Source organism: Phascolarctos cinereus, unplaced genomic scaffold (genome assembly GCF_003287225.1).
Source record: "Phascolarctos cinereus isolate Bilbo 61053 unplaced genomic scaffold, phaCin_HiC Scaffold_726;HRSCAF=1367, whole genome shotgun sequence".
Taxonomy (NCBI): Eukaryota; Metazoa; Chordata; class Mammalia; order Diprotodontia; family Phascolarctidae; genus Phascolarctos; species Phascolarctos cinereus.
This window is the reverse complement of record NW_027556098.1, coordinates 404,293,986-404,313,069: the sequence shown is the minus strand read 5'-3', so window position 1 is coordinate 404,313,069 and position 19,084 is coordinate 404,293,986. Positions and strand designations below refer to the sequence as shown.

Sequence of the window (19,084 nt, the reverse complement as noted above, 5' to 3'; positions counted from 1 at the left end):
GAAAATCACCAAGAATCCAACTCAGATAACTTAAGCAGAGAAGGCCCCCAAGTATAACACAAAATCGAAGACCAAATCGAGAAGCACAAATATCAATTTTATTTTACTTTTACAGAACAATGCTCATGGAAAGAAACTAACCCATCTGTTTTACTCATAACAAAGGAACAGCCAAGAGGCATCCACAGGATTTATTACACAGTTATCAACCTATTACCAAGCAGAAGAATTAAAGTGACAAACCAAATCATGGATGCCTAACATCTTATCCAAAGCAACGAACTTAGTTACAGCAATACTGCAAGAGGCGATGTACAAAATGCACAAAGGACCTACAAATGTCTCGTACAGTGTGGTTTTCGTCCTACACGTTTGGGTTTAGTTTAACACACAGTTTGGCTCAAGTGTAGAAAACGCAGTTACTGTTGCTATTTTCAAGTTTCTCAAAATGGAAAACTCACTATTTTATTTTAAAAATAATTCCCATTGGTACACAGGGACACTTAGATAACTGGGGGGGGGGAGAATCTGGAACTCAGAACTCCCTTGTTGGCACTGGGACAGCACAGAGAGGACTGATTTTCCTGCTCGACGGTGGTGTCGATGTTGACTGGTGGGGCTTCCCTGGTTTCCAAGAAGCTTTGAATCTCTCTGCAACCACAGTTGCTTAAGGCAAATTCTTAAGTGTTCTCTTTCTTTCTTTCCAGCATGCCCTCCTCTTTAGCCTCTAGTCTGAGCAGGCAGAATACTGCACGTGGCTTGACTCTCACAGGTAACAATTTTAAAAGAGCCAAGCATGATACACAGCACTTAGGATTTGAGATGAAGCCACAGACCATCCCTCAAGTGCAAAGGCTTTAATTTGCTTAAGACTCACAGCTCCAAGAAAACAAAACCAAAATGCATTGGTTGAGCAAACATAGCCAGGATGGGATATGTGTGGGCTTCCCCTGGATCAAGTGAGCAAACCAAACAGCTGTTTCTTGGCTGGCCCCCAGTCAGGTAAGGATGCTTATTCTGAGTGAGCTGTTATTTGGTGGCTTTGCTGAATCAAGTAACCCTCGTTTATGGCTGTTTGGGGAACTTGTGAGAAACTGGCGATTAAGAGTACGATGTAAACACCCATTGTCAAACCCACAAACTATGGCTCACTTCCTGTACGGCACTCATCATCTAAATCTGGCCTCTGTGACCCTGGAGTCAGGCTCTGTGCCCTTCCCGGCAGAGAGGACTGGCTTTTTACTGGCCTTTTCATCTTAAGTCTAAATGGTGGCTCAGCTCACCAACATCTATTTAAGAAGGTTGACATCTTGAAAGTAACAAAGCTTGACTGTAGTGTCCCAAATTAAAATGGCAAAAAAGCGTCCTACAAGACAGATCAGGGGTTGCTTTTTTTGGGGGGTTTTTTTCCGAGATAAAATTCAGGTATCTGGGCAAAGCACATTCTGAACTCTAAGGAAGAAACCAGCACTCCTAAGGCAGCCAGAGGGTGGCGCACCTGTAAAGCAAGTGCTTTACTGCCATGACACATGGCGCCACGACACATGGCGCCACGACACTCTGAGCCTCTCAGTTCACTGCCCCTTGGCTGACAAAGTGGAAAACAAAAAGATAAGCAAAACCAAGACACCCCCCAGAAGCCGGAATTCAGAGGCTCGACTAACTGTATCCAATAAGAGAAGAAAGGGCCCAAGGCCAGGAAATGGGCAGATCAGCTGTGAAAACACCAACCTCTTAGCTCTGGGCTGGCTTAAAGCAAGAAAGAAATGATCTCCGGCCCATAATCATCCTTTTGTGTCAACTTTCAACCTGAGGAAGCAAATTCTGGCCTCGAATCACAGCATCACTTGCCAAGTGCAAAAGCCGTAGGTACTTCCTTCAACGTTACAAGTGACCCAAACATTTTCCTGTGGGACAACTCAAACCAAAATGTAGGTGTAAAATAGAGAACCCAATGGCATGAAAGATCTTTTAAAACTTACAGGGGTGGGGGACAGCAGAGCTGTAAAAGACAACTTTCTTTATACATTCTTTACATAGTTCTGACTGCCATGTTGTGTGGTCTTTAAAATCAAAAAGACAGGGGGCAGCTAGGTAGAGCAGTGGATAGAGCACTGGCCCTGAAGTCAGGGGGATCTGAGTTCAAATCCGGCCTCAGACCAAACACTTGACACTTACTAGCTGTGTGACCCTGGGCAAGTCACTTAACCCCAATTGCCTAAAAAAAGGGAAAAAAAAGTGAATTAAAATCAAAAAGACACCTGGGAGGGTCCTCAACACTCTAGACATGTGAAACTACAGCTCATAGGAAATCATGAATAAAATGATCACTGGGATTTTAAAGGAAAGTTTTCTATGCCAACTGTGTGTGCTGGAGGGAAAAAAAAAAGGAAAGAGACAGGCCAGTCTTATGGTGAGAGTGAAGGATGTTGCAGCAACACCAGTCAAATTTGAAGAAGGTCTCCGGCAGGGTTGCTCCCCTGTGCCTGAAACTTTCTATGAGGTCACAGACACTGGACAGTATGGGTGAGCTGTGTGCGGATAGTAATCTAAATTAATGCACTGGATAATATCCACACTGAGAAGACCAAAGATACATCCATTGGAATCTACATGCCATAAGAATGGACATGTCTTCATAGACTGAAGAACTTTATAGAACTCCACACCCATTAATTTTTTTCTGCTTTTTTGTTTTGTTTTGTTTTATAATTAGGGTGAGAGGGGCACAGAGATTATATTTCATCAGGTAGGGAACTCTTGGTATGGAAGCTCCTTTCACCAATGCAGGTGGGGTACTCATTTGTTGTTGTTTTTTTGTTTTTAGGCAATTGGGGTGAAGTGACTTGCCCAGGATCACACAGCTCGTGTCAAGTGTTTGGTTTGAGGCTGGATTTGAACTCAGGGTTGGCGCTCTATCCACTGTGCTACCTAGCTGCCCCAGGGCTACTCATCTGTAACCTGTACTCTCAGAGAGTAGCCTGGAAGTGCTAAGAGCTTTAGGGTCATACAGCTAGCATCACAGGCAGGACTTAAACCCAGGCACCCCTGACTCTAGTGCCGGCCCCCTGTGCACTACGGCATATTGCCTTTCATCTGGTAGACAAGCTGTATCCCTACGTGTCTTGCATTTAGTAGGTGGTTAATAAATGCTTGTAGAATTGAACCGGAGAATTAATACCTTTCAACGACTGGCCATCAGCCGTGTTGCTTAATCCTCTACCTCCATCGCCCCACACAAATCTGCTATGTTTTCTCCATGTGGAAATATCCTCCAACCATGCAGGTTGGCAGCTTCTCTGTAACTTAGGGGTCTTAGAAGAGTTGCCTGGGATCATGAGAGATTAATGACTTGCTTGGGTCAGAAGCAAGGCTGAAGGCAGGCCTTCCTACGTGTCCGTAGGGCCAGGACCCAACCCCCGCTCCTGCCACACTACCTCTCTATCCCAGCCAAGGAAATGGGCCGGATCCAAAGGAATTGGTTCAAGTGTTTTTTTCTTTCACAAATGGCACAGATTAACAAACATGAACTCTAGGTGGAAAACCAGTGCCAGGTTAACAGCATGAAATGCCAACAAAACACATATTCATTCCTATGGACACACTGACGATGACGTGGGTAGAATGGGTTATCATTACTAAAATGTCTTAGCCAAAGGTAACAAAAATAGACCATTTCTGTACATTTACATTCCCTGGATGTAAAGGGGCCCCAGAACGCCTACAGATGGCGTCTGTGTGACAACATGGAATGAGGACAGTCAATCCAAAATGAGGTCCCAGGTCTGGCGGCTGGATGCAGGAAATCTGAAGTCTTCCACGTCACAAGAGGTAAAGATTTCCAGAAATAATCGTGTAATATGTTGTTGCCTCATCTACAGATTCAGCAATGAATTCCTATTATTAATCTGTGTTTCAAGGAGTTGTTTTTGTTTTTTTGAGAGGGCAAATTCCTGGAATCCAGAAGGTCTGAATTCTACAAAAGAGCTGTGCATTTTCTTTTTCTTTTTTCTTAAATGTGGATCACAGGCAGCTTCAGAAGCTACCAACTCATCAGCTCTCTGAGGAAACACAGGTCTTAGGAAGCATGCACAAGACCTGAGAACCAGATTCTAGGGGATCTGTCATTTGTGACCAATGGCAAATCTTGCAAATGTCAACGCTCTGCAACTGGGCAACCAGCCCCCAAAGTTCTGAGCCCTCTCCTGCTGAGGCAGAGAAGGGGAAGCTGGTGAGGACGCGGAGTGGAGATCTGTGGAGACCTGTGGCAGGCGGCTGATTCGGTGGGCCATCTGATGTCTTCACAGAGCAGCAGAAGGCCCCCACAGCCCCAACACAGCAAGGGGAAGTGAATATTCTTCAATTCTACCCTCTCTTTTAGGGAGAAGAAGGAAAAGTGATTTCAAGGGAATGTCACTGAAGACAAAAGCTCTTCCAAGTCTGAGTAAACAAATCTGGAATGTCCACTGTATACATGAGTTGAACTTACTGAAGAGGTCTCTGCAAGCTAACAGGCCTGCTGTTTGCTCTCCTGCTTCAGGCAAGCCTCTCCAAACAGGCAGAACTTAACAGAGACTTAATTATTGCTCTTTGTTTCAGAGAGATTTGATCTACATCAGTAGTTACTCAAAGCATTTTACATTTTTCCAGGTGAGAAGCCAAGCTGAAAGCTAATGAGATAATTAGGGGAGGCCAAGTTGGGCAGGAGGGAGAGAAAATGAGATGGGGGAGGGAAACAGTAGAACATAGAGGACCTCAAGTGGCTTTTCTCTTTTCTTATTCACAGAAAAAACAAACCTCACTGTCAGCTGATTCTGAGGACCATCAGGGCTATACAGACAGCATGAGAAACCTAAAAACTCACATTATGGGAAATCCCTTTCCCCATTCCTTTCCCAGGTTAAAAATGGGGACAGAATGCCACTTTACACCATCATCAAAACCCAAAACTTCAATCTGAAGAATATTTTTTTTAAAAAGTGCTACAATAATACACATTGCCAACACTTCTGCCACTCCCACCTCCCCATCCAATGCCCCCCCTCCCAAGCTCATTAAGGTCAGGTTATGGAAAAGAGGTCAATTCTCTCCCCACCACCCCATTCCAAAGTAACTTCATCTGTCTCTCTCTGACAATTCAACTTACAAACAGCTCCAGGGATGTCAACAGACACTAGGAAAGGCACCATCAGGGGAGGTGGTGGAATACTGAACCAATTTCTGAAACTTCTGGTTCATGGCGCAGACTTTTTAGACAAGATGTTCTAAGATGGGGCCACCTCATAAACAGAAGGGAATCGCATGAGAGGTTGGGGTCCTTCCTTAGGCCACTCGGAGCTACAGGAGTAAGACAAGCTGTTAGTTAAGATTCTAGCTTTACCCACAGAGCACAGTTTTTTATTCCCTGAAATCTGCTCTAAACCCCATCTATCCATTGTTAGATGGGGTTTTTTAAGTACAGTATCATTTTAAACAGTTTATTTTAACCAAAAATGTAAACACTAACACCTTTTACCAGCTTTCTTTCTCTACTCATCAACTTATGTAGAAAAAGAAAATTAAAATCTTCATAAAGTCAATGAGTGGCAAAGGTGGGGAAGGGGGCAGGGAGCTGCAGTTTTAACCCCATCAATGCTAAGAAAGAAAGAAACCACCCAGCATTAGAGCTATATTACACTAAACTGAAAAACAAAAAGAAGATCCCAAACAATTACAAGGTAGGAGACATTCTGTTTTAAATCAGCCAGTGCAGGGAATTAACCGTCAGTTGATGTTCTACTCCTCACCCACAGCATCGAGAGGCAGGGGCAGCTGGCATTAATAATCAGGTGGGCATGGCTGGCAAAGAGGGTGTGAAGGGAAACCCCTTCGGCATGAGAGGACAACACTATTTTCTAAAGAGCTTGGGGCGAGGGGGTCAGGGGAGGGACTTATTGCACTCCATAATTTAAAGTAAGCCTGTGAAATGACCCCTTTTTCTAAATATTTCACGCTGTGACATATCACTGGTTGGTTGGTTGTTGTTTTAATACACAGGTTGTGAAATTTTTAAAAAAAGGCAAAATGTGGAGGTACTGACAGCAGGGACCCCACTCTGGGTCCCTGCCCCCAATCTTCCCCTTTAGAGCCAGTGGAAAAAGGGTGGGTAAGGTATGTGTCAACATGTGTCCACTGCCACGTTCCACAGAGAGCCACTGTTACCTCAGCAAACCTGTGGTCCCCGGCACAACCAGCTTTGCTATTGCTGGCCCATCAGCAGCGCTGGCGGCATCCTTTTGGGCTGAAGGCTTATCGCAGATTCTGAAGGAAAAAGAAATGTCGTGAACCCCCCCGGGGTGATCATCTATGAGATTTGTCAGTCTCGGTTTCTTTTCCACTTAAGGACGTGAAGGAATCAGAGGACTCAAGCCTCTCCTGGATTCTCTGTTTTCTGTGATGGGGAAGTTCGGTGATTCCCATGGGCAGTAGTTGCAGGGAACATTCACCTGGGCACCTGGATCTCCAGCTCTGTTTCCACGGGTCCCCATCATCATCCCCAGGAAGCCCTGGGCTGCTTCCACGGAAGCGGGGCGATGGCGCTTGTTTTCTGTATGGCACCCCATTCCAGCCCCCAGCAGAAGTTCAAAGGCAGTGGCAGGGCGTTGTTTGTTTCACATTACTTTGGGGACAGTACTGAGTTGAAGCTGCCCCTCTCCAGGGTGCTGACGCTCAGGTCTCTTGCCCTGTATCACGTCCTGCCGTGGTTCTCGTGTCAGGAGAAGTACACGCCTCTTGCATCGGAGCATGTGGCTTCCTCACATTCCAGCTGCCTTGCCTGCCCCCTCCCCAGTCCCCATCTGCACATCAACAGTGAGGAAAGAGCAGCTCCCACGAGACACCAGGGCTGGACGCTGGTGGGCAGGATGGCAGACTAGGGTCAGTTGTACGGCTTGGAGTCCTTGGTGATCAGTGGTTCCGTGTCCTCAGGGGAGGTGGGACTGGCAGTCACAGCGAAGCTCTGCATGGCCTCCTGTTGATGCTGCTTGGCTTTGTTGTAGAGCAGCACGCCGATGGTCACCAGAACCGTCCCAATGGCTGACAGGCTGGTGATCTTGTTCCCAAACACAATAATACTCAGCCAGACTGACAGCGCATGCTTCACTGTGCTGGCCACGCTGGAAGAGAAAAGTGGTAATGATGTCAACAGAGTGTGATGCCCTTGCCTCGTGCCCAGGTTACCCGTCATCTGCAGGAGGGCCACGGTAAATCTGGGTCATGTGACAGGCATGAGACGGCCGTAGCCCAGTGAGTGGATTTCCTCACCCACTGGGTAACCCATGTGGATGGTTAGGGCAATGGTGGAAAAGGCAGCTAGATTACCTTGAGCTCTCCAAATCCGGGGGGAGCAAAACATTTTTAAAAGGTCTAGTTTTTCCACACTCTTATTAAGCATCCTTTTAAACCAACCATTCACAATCATTTAAAACCAAAAGGTTTTTCCCAATATGTGTGCGTGGAGAGGGGGGGCAGGTAGGAGGGAGAGAATGCAGATCTGAAAATAAAATAAAACTTAATTTTTTTAAATAAAAAAAGGGTCCTTGAATCTCTGAAAACAACTTTAACTTAATACACCTTCTACATTCCCCAACACACACATACTCACACATCCTCTCATATACCCTTTAGTGTATACATTACACTAGTGTTTAGTATATTTCTAAGTCAATATCACAGGAGCACAGTATTATAGATTTAGAGTTGGAAGGGACCTTAGCGGCCTTCAAGTTCAATACCTTCATGTTACATAAGGAAATTGAGGTTCACAGAGGTTAAATCACTTGCTCAGAGTCATGCAGTAAGAGTCTGAGGCAATAGCAGGGTCCATAAAGGAGTCTAGTCATACAAGGCATGAGGGTGGTTCTGTTATGTCTTGACATGGAGGGGAAGAAGAATACATTGGAGTGGGGAGGGCCGGGGCAGAGGGGAGGGGGGGAGAGAAAGGAAGATTAGGGGAAATTATCTCACATAATTTGGACACATAAATTCATATCTATATACAAACCAGGAGAAGTGGGTGAGATGGAGTGGCTGACACTTTTTGAACCTCACTTCCATAAGAACTGGTCCAATGAAGGAAAAACAAACACACACACACACACACACACACACACACACACACACACACACACACACACATACAACTGGGTACAGAAATACATTTCACTCAACAAGGAAACAGGAGGGAAGGGGGAAAAGGACAGAAGGAGGACTCAGAGCCAAGGTAGACTAAGGGAGGAGTTAGCTCTAAGCAGAACAAACTGTAAAAATATTTATAGCTCTTTGAGCTGGCAAAGAATGGAGTCTGAGGGGGTGCCCATCGATCAGGCAATGGCCTAACGTGTTATAGTATATAAATGTGATGCAATGCCATCATGTTGATCTCTTATCAGCCTAATGATCAACCAGGATTCCAGAGGACTAGTAATGAAACATGCCACTCAACTGACAGATAAAGGACTCAGAATGAGAATTTTTTGGGACATGGTCAATATAGAAATTTGTTTTGATCGACTATATATGTTTGTAATGGATCTGATTTTTGTTCTCATTCTCAATTGGGGCAAGGAAAGGGCTTGATAATAGGGTGAGAAGGTAGATTTTGGCTAAACCACTAGAATTTTTTTTTTTAAAGAATCTGAGCTAGGATTTGAACCCAGGTCACTCTTACTCTAAGGCTAGCCCTACGTTTCTTGAGGGTGAGGGCTGTATTTGTTAGTCAGTTTTATCACAGCTCACCATGTGAAGAAAACACGCAAGGCACACCATTGTAAAGCTGACCCTCTAATAAGAAAGTGATTACCTTCTCACCTGTCTTTTTAAAATCTTTATTAAAGATACATCTATATGAAAGCAGAGAGAAGCTGAGCAGGGTCACACAGTAATTAAATATCTGAGTCACAATTCAAATTCAGGTCTTACTTCAAGTCCAGCACTTTATCCACTATACCCCACTGCCTCCTTTTAGTACTTCCTACTGTAATTACATTAAAATTATTTACTTCTACAAGTCCACTCCACTCCAGAGTGATAGACTGAATAAATTTTCAAACTTTTTTCAATGCACTGATCAACTGTGCTGAATTTTTTTCCTTAAAATATATTATTTTTTATATGGGATGGCTCTCTGAAAAGAGGTTGAGGAGGGATACTTGGAGACATTTTGTTGATATAAAAAAGACAGCAATAAATTTTTTTTTTAAATTGCCAATTTCTGAAACTAGGCAGACTATAAAGATGACAATGACATCTAGTCTATCTCTAAGTCTCCAGGTAGGATTAAACTGAAACTATTCCAAACAAATTATTTTCTCTTCTATATCCCTAAAAGATTTCTACAAGAGACTCACTGTACAACTTTGAAAAGCTGTAGTAAAAATGGCATTTTATGGGTAACAGCGGGTCAATACAATAATCACAGTGATTGAGATATAACTACAATTTTGGAATGCCTGACTAACATCAACCAGACAGGAACACCTGGTAATTCACACTCTAGTTTATTTCAAGCTTCCAACAGCCATAGCACAGGAACACCTGGTAATTCACACCCTAGCTTATTTCAAGCTTCCAACAGCCATAGCACAGGAACACCTGGTAATTCACACCCTAGCTTATTTCAAGCTTCCAACAGCCACAGCACAGGGACACCTGGTAATTCACACCCTAGTTTATTTCAAGCTTCCAACAGCCACAGCACAGGGACACCTGGTAATTCACACCCTAGTTTATTTCAAGCTTCCAACAGCCACAGCACAGGGACACCTGGTAATTCACACCCTAGTTTATTTCAAGCTTCCAACAGCCACAGCACAGGGACACCTGGTAATTCACACCCTAGCTTATTTCAAGCTTCCAACAGCCATAGCACAGGGACACCTGGTAATTCACACCCTAGTTTATTTCAAGCTTCCAACAGCCATAGCACAGGGACACCTGGTAATTCACACCCTAGTTTATTTCAAGCTTCCAACAGCCATAGCACAGGGACACCTGGTAATTCACACTCTAGCTTATTTCAAGCTTCCAACAGCCATAGCACAGGAACGCCTGGTGACTTATGCTCTGGATCATTTCAAGGTGACTCATACTCCCACTAATGTCTCCTGCTTACCTGAAAGTGACAGGGGAGATCTTTCCCATCAAGGCATAGGCTGTGACACTCTGAAGGTGGAACAAGACGCCATCCATGAGAAGCAGCAAGATGACATCTTGATTGTAATGGAAACTTTTTCCACTCTTTCCAATCACTGGCATATCCTGTACGAGTCAGAAGCAAAATAAACAAATAAATAAATGCAGCTGCTTCATACTCTGAATATAATGAATCTCTAGATTAGAAAGCCTGATAATATAGAAATCTGGCTTCTTTTTTGGGGGGAAGGGGAGTTAAGAAGATATCACTTTGGGGCCATAGTCCTTAACAATATGAAATTTCTAATCATATTAAAGTCAATCAAGTGATCAGATGAAATAATATCTATTGGGGCAGCTAGGTGGCGCAGTGGATAGAGCTCTGGCCTTGAAGTCAGGAGGACATGAGTTCAAATCCAGTCTCAGACACATGACACTTACTAGCTGTGTGACCCTGGGCAAGTTACTTAACCCCGATTGCCTCACCAAAAAGCAAAAAAAAAAAATCCTTTAAAAAAAAAGAATATCTATTAAAAATAGTACCTATCACAGTGTCTGACACATAGTAAGAAGCTATATAAATACTAATTTCCTTCCCCTTTCCCATACAATAAACATTTATTGAGGATCTAATGTGGTTAAGGGACTATGTTATTATCTTTCTGATTTTGGTATAAAGTTGGCTTATTTTTCTAAGCTGGTGGGGGAGGAGGTTGGAAAAGAGAAGATATGTTTATTAGTCTGACTGAGCTCTGAAAAAGGAGTTAACCAAATGACAAAACGTATTTTGTGCCCTGGACCCTTCTGGCAGCCAGACACATAAAAGTACAGACCCTTTCTCAGAATAATGTTATTAAATGCATAAAAATAAAATACATAGGATTACAAAGGAAATCAACTATATTGAAATGCAGCTATCAAAATGTTAAAGAAGACTTCATGACCTCAGGTTAAAAATGGTTGCCTCATATGCTTTGAGAAATGCAAAATGTGGACACATCCCACACAGCAGAGTAATGGCTCTCAGGCCTGAAGGAACAGCTCATAAACAAAGGCAAGCAGGAAAAGACAGAAGGAATGAGGCCCCGACCCAGGACTTCCTTTGTAAGGGGAACTCTGAGAGGGTGAAATGCTCTCTGCCAATGCCTTCTCTGCAGCTGACGGTGGTAGAGGGCAGCCCAGCACAGGCCTCCATCGCCTGAGTCCTGGTCACATGGCCAGTCTGGGGCAGGGGCAGGACTTTGAACCCAGGTCTTCCTGACTGATTCTGAGGCCAGCTCTCTATCGACTACACCACAGGGCCTCTCCACTCTCTGAAAATCAATCTCATGGCCAACAGCAAAGATCTATCTTTGCACGAAGCCACTCTCACCATGAAAAAGATCCAAGCTGGAATGAGCATGACCACAGCAGCAGCACTGGTATAGAACTGAAGTTCTGGGGCACTGCACAGAAAAAAATAGTAACAAAGGACAAAGAAAAAAACACATGCCCACTTCAAAGGCAAAGCAAATCTGAGCGTAGAAACCTTAACCCTCCTCCCCCACCTCTTACTCCCCCCATCAGGTACTCTGAAATCCTGTGACACTGGTCCCCTTGCTGCTCCTCCCACAAGACATCCCATCCCCGCCTGTGGGTATTTTCCCTGGCTGGGCCCCATGTCTGGTGAGCTCTCCCTCCTTATCTCTGTCCAGCTCGGATTCCACCTTCTACTGGAAGACTTTCTCAATCACCCTTGTTTCTGGGGCCTCCTCTGTTGATGGGCCCCAATTCATTTGGTCTATATCTTGTACTTATTAGAATGCTGACTATCCCATTAGACTGTAAGCTCCCTGAGGGCAAGGACCGTCTTTTACCTTTCTTTGTATCCCCAGCACAGTGCCTGGCACACAGTAGGTGCTTCATAAATGCTTGCTGGCTGACTGAATCCTTTCTGAGATAACCTCCACTTTGTCCTGTACGCATATTGTATGTACATAGTTATCTGTATGCCTCCTCATTAAATCATGAGCTCTCTGAGGGCAGGGGCATGGTATATCCCCAGCATATGGCACGCAGTAGGTACTTAATAAAGGCATGCTTCAGATACTGGGTGAGGAGGCTCCTTTAGAAAGCATCCTGGACAACTGAAATTATGCTTTTCTTGTGTGAGGAGGGGGGACAACCAAGTCACATGAGGAACCTGGGGAGCTGAAGCCTAACGTCATACACTTTGTGACTGTTAAAGGAATTCCTGAGCAACTGTGAGTGACGGGCCGGGGTCTTCACATTTCTGCTAGGCCAAACCCACCAATTCACTGCACACAAGTATTTAACACTTGGGAATCATCAGTGTAGCTCAGACACCTCAAATGGGCCATGGGATCCCTGGGGGACCCCGGTGAAAACCTGAGGCTCCATGCACTATGAATACTTACGAAAACCTGTATTTATCCCCACTGAGCAGCTTTTTGGAAAATACATTTTGCAAACTAGGAAAAGAAAAAAAAACAGAAAAAATATTTCATTGGCAAGTTAGAAATAAGTGAAAATTGGAAATAATTCTTAAAAATACCTAAAGCAACCACTTCACTATAAACTAGGACAGAAATGTTTCTAAGGAATAAGCTGTACTTTCCTGTGGACTACAAAAATATTACATGGATGGGTAAACGTACAATATGGGCTCTTCCCAAACAATAGTCTAACACAAATAATCTATCTCCCCCCAGTCTTGAGTAAGATGATTCAAAACAAATCATCTCGGGCATAAAAAAGTTGCATCTTACATCCTGTATCTGCCTAGCTCCTTTCTCTTTTATATTTAGTATCAAAACACACTTTTACACGGGCACTGTCACAATACAGAGGATATGGCGAGACAGGGTAAGGGACTGGACTCGGACTGGTGATGGTCTTTGGTTCGGGGACTCCCAGGTGAAGGAATGCCCTCCACCAAGGCATGTCTCCCCCTTGTCTGTGATTTAATGATCAAGACAGTTGTCTAGAGCAACGAGGACTTAAGAGACGTGGCCCAGGGCCACACAGCCAGGAAATGCCGTAAGAGAGCCTGGAGGCCAGTTTTCAAAGTCAGCTCTCTCTCCTAGCCCTTGCAGCCTTTCTGTGCTGAGATGTGCATCCTTGTGGGGAGCTCGCAGGGGGCCAACTGCCTCCATCAGTGTACATCAGCACCTCCTCTGCCAGAGACTAGTGGTACCCGGGCTACCCAGGGTTAAGAGGCTTGCCCAGGGCCAGCCAGAGGACCTATGACTCATCCGCTCGGCCCCCTGCCTTGCCCAGTCTGCCTGGGCGCACTTCAGCATTCCAAATGGAACTGTTCACCTGAAATGAACGTTTAAAGTATGAACAGCACACGGCACTGTACTGCAGCTTACAAGCAAATGAACAGGTTTTCTGTACTCACTGGAGGGGAACCTGGCTTTAGAGCTCCCAGTTTACCATTCTATGAAGCAATATTAAAGTAATTTATCACCTGACACCTGTGATTCTTATGGAAGAAAATCCAGTGCAGCTAGGGATACTCTAAGAATTTCCTCTCACCTTTAGCCCCACTGGAACCAAACATCATCTGCTCCTAAGATTTTTCAATTTATCTTTCCTTTTTTCAGTCTCTCTCTGACTCTCTATTTCTCTCTAAGTCTGTCCCTCCCTTCCTCTCTCATCTTTGTCTCTCCCTCCCTCTCTGTCTCTCCCTCCCCTCTTATCTCCCCCCTTTTTCTCTGCCTCTCCCTCCCCCCTTCTCTCTCTCTGTCTCTTTCTTTGCCTCTCTTTCCCTCCCTCCCCCTCCCATCTTTGTCGTTCTTTTTCTGTCTCTCTCTCTCTCTCACTCTCACTATGGTCCTAGGTCTTACCAGTCCATGATGTTAGTGGACAAGGCTGCAGAGAACCCCAGGACGTTGAAGCTGATTTCAGTAGCTGTGCAGAGCGCGAGCCCACCCATGACGGGGATAAGGGATAGATTCACCAGCAGTCCTAGAGAGATTGGAGGGAAGAAGAGGAGAGATAAGCTGCTGCCTATAGCTTCTAGTCTCCAAAATGTACTATTAGATAAGTCTTTCTTATGAGAAAAAAAATTTGGGCCCACAACTTAAAAGCCCATGTGTTTCTCTAACAGATATATTTACTGATAATTTTATTGATAATGTATTCACATGATGGGCAAGTCATCATTAACTCAATAATTGGTCATAGAAAGTCTGACCTCATGACTTTACTAACGTGGGAAACCCCCAGTGAGGAAACCCTTTCCACCAAGGCAGGCCGCCGGGCCTCTGTAGCTTTTGGTCTTTGGAGAGTTGCCCAGGGCTGGGGGCAGGATGTTTCTGAGACAGGACACACTAAGGAGTCTATGCCAACAGGGAGTGGCACAGTCAGACAGGAGCATTAGAAAATTCTGTAGTTATGTGAGGGGTGGGCCACAGAGGAGACAGCAGAGACGGGGAGGCCCATGAGGAGGCTATGGAAATTGTCTGGACAGAGAAGACGAGGGTCAGAAGTAGGACGGAGGGCCAGTTGAGCAGAAGGGACACAGGAGAAAAGGTGAAGAAGAGGGAAGAAGCCTTTGGAGTCTCGGCCCCAGGGCAGAGAAGGCCCTACAGTGCCAGGGGACTGGGGGATGCTTAAAAGAGTTTCCTAGCCCGCTGCTCTATTTCCACTCAGGCCGCCTGGCCTCCATGCTGACCTCTGTAAAGAGCTAGCTAGCCTCTCCATTGCGTGGTCAGCAGGACATACCGAGGGCTCTCACTTATGCTGGGCAGACAGGCTTTAAATTACAGAACTCAGGGCTGGGATTGGGAGAGATCTCTGCTGCCCCCCAGCCCTGCCCCCCACTAGGACCCTTTGGCAATTTGGAACTGACCACTTACCAGTGTATTCTCCTAAAATCATCCTGGACATGATGACCGTAAAGATAGGAGCCGAGCTTTTCACCGTTTCAGCAAACGAGACAGCCACATTTTTCAAGCTAACCAGCCCCAAGACCACCGTCGCAAATCTGAAAATAAAGTCAAGAACAGCAGGTCAGAGATGGCTCTCCTGCTGTTGGGTGAAGCTTCTATGAAGCACAGTCAGTAAGCATCATATAATCATATAGTAAGTACAGAAAGACACATACACTTTTTAAAAAATCTAAGTAAAGGCATCTCCTGTTCCTTCCTCCAGACAGGCCACTTAGAAGTGGTCTTTCATCCTGGAAGGGGGAAATTTCTGACCATCAGACACATATGTTCATACGAAAGAAATGTCTGCCATCAGGAAAAAAAAAAGGTATTTTTTCCCCCAAAGGTTTCACTCATTTTACTCTAGACTTTATCTGCCTCCCCCTACATAACATCTGCTTGTACTTACATCCCACTTGGAAGATAACCAATGCCTTTCCTCACAGAACCCTGGGAGAGAGGGGCTGTTATTATCCCCATTTTACGGATGAGAGAATTGAGGCTCAGAAGGGAATAAAAACTTGCCCAAAGTCACAGATACCAACTGCTATAGGCCAGCCTTGACCCCCAAGTCTTCCTGTTCTCACCTGCCTCTTATAATAAATACTGCTAGAGGGGACAGAGATTGGACCTGGGATTTCAGTGATGTGGGGAACTCCCAGGTGGGGAAAGTCCTTTGACCACTGCAGGTCTGCCTCTTCTCTGCAACCTAGAGTCTGGGAGAGTTGCCCTAAGGTGGAGGGACTTGCCCAAGGTCACACAGCCAGCAAGTGTTAGTGGTGGGATTTGAACCCAGGTCTTCCTAGTTTTCAAGGCCAGCTTTCTTCCAAGTGAACCCTGCTGCCTTTATGACAAGTGTTATTAAAATAAACTTTGAACCAATATGAAAAGGCCCTAGAAAAACAGAGCCCTTTGTTGGAACATCGACTTGCTTCCGTGACGTTATCACTCAGGTGAAGCTCGTGTGTTATCACAAAAAGCATCTGCTTGCATCAGAAGGCTTGAAGGAGACCCGTGCAGAACTGGTGAAGCGCGGCCACAACGGGATGGACTCTCTCTCCTGTTAAAAGGTCCGATAGTGTCTGTTGGCATCTTCCATGAGGCCGGTACCCATTCTCACGGACAGTCAGAGACACGCTCGAGCTTGGCCAGCTTGGCTGTACGGCCTCCCCCTCTTTTAAAAAATCTCTCCCCCCTCCCCTTAAAAAAAAATCTTTGTTATAAGGGATGCTGGGTAGGCAGGGAGGAGGAATAGATTCAAGAATAAAGTGATGTAGAGACAAAAACCATGGGTAAAAATAAGATTTAAACAGAGAAACATGATCCAACATTCTCTTAGCCACAAAGATTCTTTACCTCATTAGTCCAACAAATATCATTATCATGATGAAATTAGATGGATAGGACAGGCGTGCTTTGTGCTGATATAAACAGCATGGAACAAAGATCTTAATACAGCCAATCACTGTGGTGGAAAACATCTGCACGGCTCCTAGAAAGAAGAGAGAAGAGAAAGTCAGACTCAAGTCAGGGCCTGGACTGTCCGATGGAATGAACTGAAGCAACGGTGTCGCTCGTCACCCTTCCCTGAGACACACAGACACAGACACACACTCTCACACACAGACACAGACATACACACACACACACACACACACCCAACTTGTAGACTTTTAGGAAAATGATTTCTTTTGCTCTGACACTACAAGCCAAAGGAGCAGCCTCTCTCGTCCCTACAGCGTGCTCCTGACATTTCATGCGGGTTAAGCCCCCAACAGCACAGAAATCAGACACGTTGTACAAAAGGCAAGCAGAGAGAAAGCTGCCTGGCGCCCGGAGCCCTTCCCCACCACGAGGTCCCAAACGGTCCCCAAGAACCTCGAATGAGCTCACCCAGCATGCTGGGCTCGCCTTCCAACAGGGACAAGATGTACTTGTTGAGAAAGAGAGTACAAAAGCTGAAGAAGAACCACAGGGTGAGGTAGAGGAGAGCGTGTGAATTCCATATGCCTGAGTCTGACTCGATGACCGTGGTCTCTGTGATGGTGATCTTCAGGACATTCTCATCGGGGGCGCTATCGCTTCTCGCAATGACAATTTTCTCACTCCGATTCCCAATGAGGGAGCCCAGGCCAAACAAGGATTTCCCCTTGGGCTTGTCCTCAGGGGCAGGAGATTTCCCCTTGAGCTTCTCCTCTGGTGGCACAGTTGGGACTTTTGTCAAGGAAGGCATGCTGCCAACACAACCAAGGAAATGCCCTCAGTACCAACGCAGGGCAGCACGGACCGTGGTGCTGGGTCCCACGCGTCCGCCTGCGGTCCGTCCTCCAGGGTCAGTGCTGCATGGATGCTGGCTTGGTCCTCCAAGGAGAGTCCTTTAGACAGAGGGTGGTGGTCTATTTCTGATGGCCAGCTTCATGTTCTGACCTAAAAAGAGGAATTGAACAATATCATCATGGCTGGCTCCGTGCTATCTACTAACCTCTAGGAATACAAAAAGGGACCAAAACACCCCCAGTACCCCCAAATACCCTCAAGGAGTCCCCAATCCAGCGGGGAGACAACGTGTGCATAACTAGTCATAGATGCAGACGAGATGGAAAGTGACTGGGGAGTGGAGAGGAGGAACAGAGCGTTCTGAGCCTAAGGAACGGCCAGTGTAAGTATTGGAGGTGGGTGATGGGGGGACTGGGTGAGAGGAAAAGCAATGATGCTAGAGAAGATGGCCTGCTGACTGCTTGAGGGAGTCAAGTGTAAGAAGGTGGGAGGGCAGGAGGGGGCCGGGTGGGAAGGGCTTTCATTTATATTTGGTCCTGGAGGTGAGAAGGAAAGCCTTTAGTTTGTTGAGGAAAGGCTGGTGGGGTGGTGATATTCTTCAAGGCAACCTTGGTCTGCCAAGACTACTATCCCCATTTTACAGACAGGAAAACTGGGCCTCAGAGAAATGAAAACAACTTGGGCCAGGGAGAAAGTAATGAGACTATAAGAATTCCTAAGATTCAGAGCTGGAAGGTGCCTGGGAGGGCCTGCTGTCTAGGGGCTCCTAGCCTAGAATCTGGTAACTTTTTTTTTCTAAATATTTTACTAGTGGTATATCAATCTATTTGCTTTCCTTTGTTATCCTATTCAGTTTATACATTTAAAAGCAGGATTCTGAGAAACAGTTGACAGGCTGCCCCAGACTGCCCAAGAAGCTGCAGTCCAAACGCCCCTGCTACATCTACCAAGCTTTTCCTTTGACAGCTAAGGAAACTGAGGCCCTGAGAAGGTGAGTGACTTGCCTAAGGTCACAGAAGAACCACACAGACTCAAACCTACATCTTAGGATTTTTACCGCTGGGACAAGAGGCAGGAAATAACAGTGGACATGGATGCGGAACTTTGAGGTCTGGAAAGCCCTTTACAAACACTACTTCTTTTGATCCTCTCAACAACCCGGGGGGGGGGGTTGCTCACATTATCCTCACTCTACATATAAGGAAACTGAGGCCAAGAGAAATGAAGTGACTTGCCCAGGGCCCAGAGTCTGAGACAGGATTTGAACTCAGGTCTTTGTGACTCTAAATCTAGCCTGCCACCTAGTGCCTTTAAGAGGAAAGGCATGGGGGCAGGAGGCAAAGTGGGGTTGGCACTGGGCCAGCAGGCATGGGAGGTGGAGACTGAGGACATCCTCAGTGAGTATGCACACAGAGGCGGGTCCAGCCCTGTCCAGAGGGCAGCAGCCTCTCATGGGATCCCAGAATTGAAGCCTTAGAAGGCCCCCGGTGGCCATGTAGCCCAACCTCCAAGTACAAAAGGAATCCCCCTCTCTAACACGCCCAAAGAGAAAAGACCCCCAAGGAGGGGGAGCCCACTCTTTTCCGCACACCGAGACCACACTGGTCTCACTGGGACTCCCTCCTGCCGCGGCTGGTTCTGCCCTGTGGGGCCAGGCAGAACATGTCAAATCCAGCTCCTCTGCACCAGGATGCTGGGTA

The 19,084-nt window shown here is 45.9% G+C and overlaps 1 protein-coding gene across 4 annotated transcripts in view; it reads right to left on the bottom strand.

Moving 5' to 3' along the window:
* Nucleotides 1-76: 76 nt before the first annotated feature.
* The window catches only part of SLC35E2B (solute carrier family 35 member E2B), a 30,261-nt gene continuing 11,253 nt past the window's right edge, over nucleotides 77-19,084 (bottom strand). For 2 of the 4 annotated variants that reach the window (XM_020976044.2, XM_020976036.2), the window contains exons 2-9: nucleotides 17,001-17,534; nucleotides 16,464-16,599; nucleotides 15,036-15,163; nucleotides 14,022-14,142; nucleotides 12,588-12,641; nucleotides 11,543-11,615; nucleotides 10,151-10,296; nucleotides 77-7,154 (exon numbers count right to left, since the gene is read on the bottom strand). In XM_020976044.2, coding sequence (XP_020831703.1) covers nucleotides 6,917-7,154; nucleotides 10,151-10,296; nucleotides 11,543-11,615; nucleotides 12,588-12,641; nucleotides 14,022-14,142; nucleotides 15,036-15,163; nucleotides 16,464-16,599; nucleotides 17,001-17,340 — 1,236 coding nt within the window. In that variant the 5' untranslated portion in view covers nucleotides 17,341-17,534 and the 3' untranslated portion in view covers nucleotides 77-6,916. The remainder of the gene's footprint in view (nucleotides 7,155-10,150; nucleotides 10,297-11,542; nucleotides 11,616-12,587; nucleotides 12,642-14,021; nucleotides 14,143-15,035; nucleotides 15,164-16,463; nucleotides 16,600-17,000; nucleotides 17,535-19,084) is intronic. The other 2 variants (XR_002322289.2, XR_013482567.1) reach the window with 2 other exon arrangements.